At 25.0% G+C, this 9668-nt stretch overlaps 1 protein-coding gene across 1 annotated transcript; it reads right to left on the bottom strand.

Annotated features, from left to right (window-relative positions):
- Positions 1–221: 221 nt before the first annotated feature.
- LOC138347411 (uncharacterized) lies at positions 222–952 on the bottom strand. The gene is made up of 2 exons (XM_069295709.1): positions 486–952; positions 222–435 (listed from the first exon to the last, which is right to left on the bottom strand). The coding sequence occupies exons 1-2, from the start codon at positions 950–952 to the stop codon at positions 222–224; spliced, it is 681 nt and encodes a 226-aa protein (XP_069151810.1).
- Between the last annotated feature and the right edge of the window lie 8716 nt (positions 953–9668).

Here is a 9668-nt window from a genome sequence, read left to right as displayed (position 1 = left end):
GTCGTACCAGCTTCCTGCCCTTGCTCTTGTGTGTCCTTCTCCTTCCGTTCACGTAGGATGACACCAAGGTTCTTCATATCGGGGCACCTGACATAGCCGTGTCGTTCACTGCATATGTAGTATCCATATCCTTTGTTGGTTTACGCCCGCTTCTTCGTGTGATTCTGGCGCACGAACCGCTTATTGTCTGGCTTGTGGGAGTCGTGCTGCTTGAGGTTTGCCTACTGCTCCTTACCTAGACCATGGACTCCCCCACCTTTGGCATGAATACTTCTTGCATCCCTGCCTTTCACCTTGTCATGTTGTTCATGCTTGAAGTCCGTCAAGGACTCAACTTGTGTGATGGCTTCGTCCATGGTCTTGACCTCTCGCCGCTCCAACTCCGTCTTGGCCCAATTCTGCAGTCCGTCCATGAAGTGAACAACATGTCCTTGTCTGTGAGGTTGGGAATTTGAAGCGTTAGAGTTGTGAACTCCTTCACATACACCCGAATGCTTCCCGTTTGCTTCAGTTCCAGGAACTTGCGCTTAACCTCGTACACAACGTTATTAGGGAAGAAGACTTTCTTAAATTCTTCACGGAATTGCTCCCACGTGTTGATGGTACACGTCCCCTTCCCAATCTCGGCCTCTTTGCGCCTCCACCATAGCATGACCATATCGGAAAAGTACAACACGACAGTGTTGATCTTGTTCTCGTCGCTTCTCACCCGACTACACTTGAAGTAATTCTCCAGGTGCCATAGAAAGTTTTCCACCTCTTGAGCGTCACGGACACCCTTGAATATAGGTGGCTTGGGAGCCTCGACCCTGGCCTCCCTATCATGGTCAGGTGATGCAGATCCTCCAACCTCCACGCCTTCCTTGAGTGTTTTCACTTCGGCCTTCAGCGTCTCGATCGTGCTAAGCACGTTCATAAGACGACACTCCAAGGAAGTGATGGCCTCCTTCATCTTGAACTCGGCCCACTAAAGACCCCCCAACTCCTTACGGATGTTCACGGTCTCCTCAAGGGTAAAGTCCTCAAGAGTCTTGAACTTGTCGTCTACCACGTCCATGCGCTGGCCTAATATCTTTACGGCCTGCCTTGCCACTTCCACCCTTGCGAGCCATTCTTCTCTGGCGGTGACATCTGTGGCATCTTCGCCCAATTCTTTGTCACTTGCCTCGGCAGTCGAGGGTGGATGAGATGTTAGCACCTCGCTAGGTGTGAGTTCGGGTAGCACCTCCTCATTACCCTTTTGATGTTTCTTCCCTTTTCGGTTCTTCTTACCACCATCCATATGGACGTTGGTGGTGCTAGCGTCGTTTATGTCTCCTTCGGTAGTCATTTCCTTAGTATCAAACCTGGCTCTGATACCACGTTGTCACGGACTTAGAGTATTTGCTAAGACTCCGTGTGGCTCTGAAATTGTGGCGGGACATCACAGTAGTGTATCAAGGGGTGAGATAATTATTTGGAGAAAGAATCCATCTATATGTATATTTCATATCAAATTATGAGAAGAATAAATAGATAATATGTTTTGTGATTTGAAAGGAAACGAAATTAATGTTGACATTATCTTTTTCAATTTAATTATTCTATTAATTCATTTCTTCTTTTATTTTGTCTCGATTTTTTTGTGTCTTTAATCAAAGTTTATTATATATATATATATATATATATATATATATATATATATATATATATATATATATATATATATATATATTGATATTCTAATTATTTCTTGATAGTTTTTTTTTTTGCATTTTTTAGTAATTTATAGAATAGATGATTATATATTTATATTTGAATCATTTCCTCATCAATGTTATCAATTTCTTTTACTTTCTTCTCTTAATTTCATAACTAAAATTATTTACTATATCATTTCCTTAAATAAATTTTTTAATTATTTATTTATTTAAAGAAATAAGTAATTTATATTTAAAACGTAATAGCTAAAATAAAAATGCAACGTTACCCTTATGAATCTAGCATTGATACTTATTCATATTTATCAATTATTTTGACATTTTTCTTATATTTTTATTAAAATAATTACTCAAAAATGAAGGTACTCTTCCAAAAAAAAAGTATGTCTCAATATTTATTTTGGCCTTTTTACTAATTTCTTTTACTTCATTTCCTTAATCGCTTCACTAATATTATTTTTATTATTTCCAAATCACTTTTTCTCGTTTTTTTTGTTTACTTTATTTCATTATTTATTCCTAGAAATAAGTTATTTTATAACTTAAAAGAATAGCAAAGAAAAATTTACATATATGTGTGTGTGATGACATCATTTTTAGTCTAGAATTTGATATTTATTTATTTATATCAAATTATTTTGACTTTTTAAATACCTTTCTATTTAAATAATTGAAAAAAAAATGAAGCTACTCTTCCAAAAATAATTATATGTCGACATTCATTCTATTTTAATGACATTTTTTCTAATTTTAAAAAATTGAACAACTAAAGAAATGATTGATTCATATATACATAGTTTGGTAGCATATTTTGGTAGTGAAAGATATATATTAGTTAATTTTTGTCTTATTATCTCCCATTTGTTATAAATTTATTGTGTTACGTAGATAATCCATTAGAGTTATCCAATAATTAATTGGATTCATGTATTAATGTTTCCAATGTGATAAGATTTCAAGGTGATATGAACCTTGATGATAACTATGTATAATTCCAAGGTGACCTTTGACTATGATATCTCAACACTATAAATAGAAATATCATTTACCATTGTATACACTTGAATAAGAAGAAAGTCTTATCTTCCATTTTACTTCTCTTGTCTTCATCTCTTTATATTTATATTGCCATGAGCTTGATTTTATAACACCATCTTTTAATATATTATTATTCTACATTAATAAAATTAATTAAGAATTAATAAAATTGAAGGGGGAATGAATCATGCATATACATTAAAATATATAATAAAGAATACAATTATAGTGGGAGATAAAAAGTTGATTGAGTTGAATAAATATTTTTTTCTAATTTTTAAAAATTAAATAAGTAAATATTTTTTCTCCCATATTTTGAGACATGCAAAAGTAAATAATGATACTAATAAACACGAAAGATTAGATAATTATGAGTGTTTTATTAATATAATTAAAAGACTGTCATTTATAAATGTAGAGGTGTGAGTTATAAAAATGATTTTTTAAAAAATAAATTAATTGTGAAAAAAGAAAGAAAAAAGAGATAAATATAACTTTCTTTATATCTTATTTTATTTTTATTTTTATACATATAATAACAATTACATTTATTTCGCATTACGTTCTTTCTTCCCCTTATTTGTTATCACGTCAATTGCTCATTAAATATTATTTTAAACACTATGTAACCCATAAAAATATCATTACATGTTATTCAAAATCGATATTAAAAAACAATTAAAATGAGTAATGACCTAATGAAAAACTCAAAAGGAAAAAGGAAATATTAACAAAGAATTGACACCGTAATAACCTTTAAAAATTATAGAATTTTAATATAATTTTCAAATGTTTTTTTTTTCAACACAGGTTTTTGACTTTTAAATATAAGGGGGTATTTGTATGGAACTGTTTTAAGTAGCTTATAAGTTAAACGGATAGGCATAATACATAAATGTGTCCTTTAACTTGGTCTCATTTCACATTTATGCCCTTCAACTTTGGGTATGCATAAGTATGCACTTAAGCTTGTATAAACTTGAACAAATCGACACATGAGTCCTACGTGACACAATACACGTAGGACACCATGTAGGACGAAAAATGACATGTAGGATGTCATGTAGGATTATGTGTGTCTATTTGTTCAACTTTATACACAAAAGTGTCTACTTGTGCACACACAAAGTTGAAGGGTATAAATATGATTTGAAACCAAGCTAAATGACATATTTATGTATTATACCTAAAGGATATATAAAATTCATAAGTTGAGAACACTCAACTTTTGACTTTTAACTTTTTCTTTAAAATTATAATTCAATTAAAACATTTTTTGTATTTCCTAAACGCGTTCAAAGATTTTGTTAAAAGAAAAAACTTAGAAATCAAAAACCACTTAATATATATATATATATATATATATATATCTTTTTTATGTTTTATAAAATTTTAAGGTAATCTTTTAGTCTTTAAAAATTAGAAAAAATGTAGTTAAAGTAAAGTAAATATTGATGCATAATTTTATTTTAGCTTTATTATTATTATTATTATAATATAATGATAGTCTAATATTATTTTTTTTAAAAATAAAAGAAAGCAAAGAAAATTTTGTAAAATTACTTTTTTGCAATTCTTATTACATAGGTAGGTGAAGCTGACTATACCAACTCTGACTCTAGCAGAGGATCTAGTTTCTGGAGAATTTCCCCCCTAAGTCATCCAAAGGCCCTTAAAACATGACTTTATATGCTTTTAGGGGTCTCTACTCATTTGCCTCCAATTCTACCTTTTGAGAATAAGTCGCATTTATCAAGTCGTTACAAATTAGGAAAAATCTAATAAAGTAAAATGAATATTGTTGCATAAATTTATTTTAGATTTATTTTTATTATTATTATTATTATTATTATTATTATGTAATATATAATAATGATAGCGTATAATTTAAAAAAATTAAAAAGCAAAGCAAATTTTGTAAAATTACTTTTTGCGAATTTTATTAAGTTATAATAACACATTTCTAGGAATAAAATAAAAGAAAGAAAGGAAATAAGTGATTTAAGAAATAATATAAATAATATTAATGATGAGATTAAGGGAAGGAAGTAAAAGAAATTAATAGCACTAATGATCATAGGAATTATATATGGTTATTTTTGCTATTTTATAAAATTTAATGTAAAATTTTCAGTCTTTAAAAATTGTGTAATTAAAATAAAATAAATAAATAAATACCAATGCTAGACTAAGAAGGGTGTTATCCCATATATATATATGTATATATATATATATATATATAATAACAAAAAATAAGAAAAAAATAAAGTAATTTAAGGAAATAATACATTAATAATCTGATTAAGGGAAGAAAGTAAAAGGAGTTAATAGCACTAATGGTCAAAATTACAAGAGTCAATCCCTAAATGGTCAAAGTTAAAGGAGTTGCCTTGAAATATCATTTATATTGCATTTAGGATCAAAATATTACTCAACTATCACTATTTTCCTCCAAATATACTTGATACTTCAAAAGCATCACTCTCTCATAGTTGGCATGACATGTCATTAAATTTTTTTTTTAATAATAGACTAATTTAATTCATTAAACTCATCTAACTAAAATAATGATTGTATTATTTTTAATTTTTTTAAATTAATTTATTAAGAATAAATTTTCATACTTAAAATCTTTAATCATAATTAAACTTTTTATTTTTTTATGTTATGCAGAATACATTTTCAAAACGTAGTATAATCTCATCAATTTTGAATACTTATAAACACATACATTTAAGAAAATATTGGTATACAGATCACTCATTAACGCTAATTTACTTCAATTAATTATAAATTTTATAATGAATCAATAATATTGAAGGTCGATTAATTATTTAAAAATAATAATTATTTGGGTATTTCGAAATCCATATATATTTAAATTATCTTTTTTTAAAAAAAATAGTAAGTGAATAATATTTATAGAAAATAAAATTTTAATCTTTATTTATCATTATATTAATCTAATATGATATGCATATTATTGAATTAAATTAGGAAATTCAATTATTTATTTATTTATTTATTTATTGATGTTTAAGTGTATGAAAAGTTATAATATAATATAATATAGAATAAAAGAATAAAAATAAATATAAAATTTAAAAAAGTTCAATAATAATTTTCTCTTTCTTACCAATGTTTTTGTCTAAGTACTTTTATATAACAAATTGTTTAAAATTTCTGAATAATTTAGTTAGGAATTTTAAAATTATCACATAATAAGTACACACAGAAATTTCTTCATTGAATTTTGTTTGGTGACAAATATATAAAGTTACTAGACTTTTTAAATTATTTTTCTTATAATCTTCATAAATTCTCATATAATTTACATATTTATTTTGTAGAAACATAAGTTTGATGAATTAAATAGGCCTATTATTTTTTAAAATGATGATTTAATGACAGGTATATCAACTAGAATTTAAGGAGACTTTTGAGGTATTTAATATTTCTAATGGATAAAAAATATAATATTATTCACTTCTTTTTTTCAAATAAAATAATATGGGAAGCATAAATTGCAAAATACACAACTAATATTATTGTATTAGTTAATTGACCTTTATTATTATTGATTTATTATACAACTTATGATTAGTTGATGTAAATTAGTGTTCATGAGTTATTTGTATATCAATATATTTTTGAATGTATATGTTTATAAGTATTCAAAATTGATAAACTTATAGTAAATTTTTAAAATATATTCTTTATAACATAAAAAAAATTATTATAAAAGATTTTAAGTATGAAAATTTATTCTTAATAAACTGATAAAACATTTTATAAAAAAATATGATCATCATTTTAGTTAAATAGGTTCAATGAATTAAATTAGTCTGTTATTATAAAAAGAGTGTAATGATATGTCATGCTAACTAGGAGATAGTGACGATTTTGAAGTACCAAATATATTCGGAGGAAAATAGTGATAAATGAGTGATATTTTGGTCCTAAATAAAACATAAATGACATTTCAAGGCAATATCTCTTAACTTGGTGACCGTTTAGGAATTGACTCAAATAAAATCATTCATTGTCTAAATTTTTTATATTTTGTATTGAAAATCAAAACTCATCCACATATTGACATATGAAATCATTGATATTCACTTTTAACTTCTTCATCTTTATGTAGTGTTTTGATTACATTATTTATTAGTTTCAATACAAAATTGATATTTGAGCTCTTTTGTGTATTTATAATTTCTATTTTTAATGTAGTTTTTTTTATGAAATATTAATTTTTATGCCTTTAATATGAAATTTTGTGTTTTTCATATGCCAGAAGGATATGAAAAGCTATTTTTGAAGTAATTCTGTTATTTCGAATATTCCATAAGTTTTAGATATTCCTAAGAGATAATAAAAATATTAAAATATCTCATAAATTATAAGATATTTATAAAAATTAAAATCTCAAATATCCTATAACTTTTGAATATTCACAGAGAAATCATAAAAATACTAATATTGTCTTTCTTAAAGAAGTCCCAAATATCTCATAAATTCTTAGATATTCATAAAAAAAAATTAAGATCTAAAATCAAAGAATAAACAACTTTATAACTATAATATTTATCAATACGTTTTTATTTCTTCAAATAAATATAAAAAGGGTCATAATTGGGATAAAAGGGCGATAACACTAAAAGTCTGACATGACGCCTCTCTTTGACCAGAATTGTCATTTATTTACTCTATCAGTTTTTTTCCATGATTTGTTCTTATATATATATATATATATAAATAATTTTCTCTTTCTTACTGTACTATTTATATTTTGCTAAGATTCCTTCCTTTCCTTCTTTATTTTCCATTACTTTTTTCTTACCAAATTGTGCTTTTAATTCCCTCTTTTTCATTCTTCATTTTAGTTTTTTTTTCTTACCAAATTCAATTTTTCAGAAAATAGTTACACACTTATATTTTTCTCTTTCCTCACTAATATTATACTAATTATATCTTTTAACTTTTTATTTATTTTTAAAAATATTTATAAATATAATTGTAATTAAACTATAACAAACGTAATTGTTATTTATGTATGCATAAATAAATAAAATTGTATATAGTCCAAGTTATATTTATCTCTTTTTTTTATTTCGATTTTTTTCTAATTTTTCATAATCAATTATTTTAAAAACTCTTAAACTAATATATTATTTTTACAATTTTTCATTCAAAATGCGATTTCAAATATGCACATTTCATTTAAATTTCAACATCTTCGTATCTTTTAAGTAGGCCTTCGGACATAGATTTTAAAAAATAAATAATGTTATTTTTTTGATGAGGGTAATTCAATTCAAAAGAATAATTATCTTTTCTTCTGATTATTTTTGTGGCGTTTCACCTTATTTTGCGCTTTGCGGACATCATTAGAATTATGAATAAATTTTTTTGTTAAATATATCGGGTCAAACATTATTATCATTAAACCCAATAAATTATATTTTTCAACTTGTTGTTCACTATCTAGGCTTTTAGTATTTTAAATATAGTTGATTTCGTATAATCTATTTGGTATGTTATCTTTCGAAAAATGTAAAGAAAGAAAAATAATTTCATGAAAATTTTCTTTTTGTTTATGCGGCTGTAGTAAATTCTAAATTATATTTTAGGAGGGAGTTAAATTATACAGTGTTCATAAAAAAATATTAATGAAAAAAGTTACTCTAAATAAATTGATAACCAATAATTTAATAAATTAGAAAACATATCATGTGTGTGTGTGTGGGTGTACGTAAATAGATAATAAAGAGATATTCTAAGTAAATAATAAAGAGAAAATAACTTAAAAGTAAATAATAAAGAGAATAACTTAAAATATTTTTTTAAAATTGTTATTCTAAAATTATAATCAGAAGAAGGTCAAAAAAAAGTGGAAAATTAATCTATTAGGATTGAAAATTAGATGTGAGTTATGAATGATTATTATTTACTCCTAATAAAGTAGTACGTGAAAAGTTTTTATTGTAAATGTTCTTCTATTAATAAAAATTATTTTTAATTAATTAAGTAAATTACTTTTACAAAAATTAATTAATTTAAATAAGAAAAAAGGTCAATAAAGAGAAGATAAATGTCACATCACTTTTTTTTTATGTTTCTCATTTTCAATAATTAAGAGAAGTTAAATAAATTACACTTTTTAGTTTTAATATAATTAATGTGACTAAGGGTAAAAAATTTTATTCATTCTTTTCATTAAATAATTTAATTATTCATTAATTTTTTTAAAAGTACTTAAAGTGATTAATTTATTTTTTGTTTAGTCTATGACTATTTTTTAATATGATAAACTACATCATATATTTTTTAGAGACATTGATGCAATAGCTATAAGAAATGTATCATGTGCAATATTATATTTTTCAACTGTGACAAAAATTAAAATATTAATTAGAATTTGACAAAAAAATTACATAAAAATAAAACTATATAACTTTTCATCTTCATTCATTCACATAATAATAATAATAATAATAATAATAATAACAACAACAATATTAACAATAATAATAATAATAATAATAATAATAAGAAGAAGAAGAAGAAGAAGAAGAAGAAGAAGAGCAAAGTAAAATGAAGAAAATAATGTTAATTGAGCTTTCTAATGTGTTGATTAGTAGAGTTTCATAATTTAATTTTTGTTGAATAACATGAAATTATATATCTAACTAAAAAATATAATCAAAACAATACATGAATAAATTAATCTTCAAAATATTTGGAAATCATTCAAACTTTTTTACTAATATGACCATCTTTTTGATGAAATCTTGAAATAATTATGATTCCTTCTTCATTTTCATAAACTTGTACCAAACTAATGTAAACATCAATTTGATGAATTTTGAAGAATATATCTATGATCTTTATCAATATGAAGATCATACGGTGAACTTATTAAGTACATGA

Source organism: Solanum lycopersicum, chromosome 3 (genome assembly GCF_036512215.1).
Source record: "Solanum lycopersicum chromosome 3, SLM_r2.1".
NCBI classification, from domain to species: domain Eukaryota; kingdom Viridiplantae; phylum Streptophyta; class Magnoliopsida; order Solanales; family Solanaceae; genus Solanum; species Solanum lycopersicum.
Note: the sequence above shows the minus strand (reverse complement) of the source record. Positions and strands in the feature narration are given on the sequence as shown.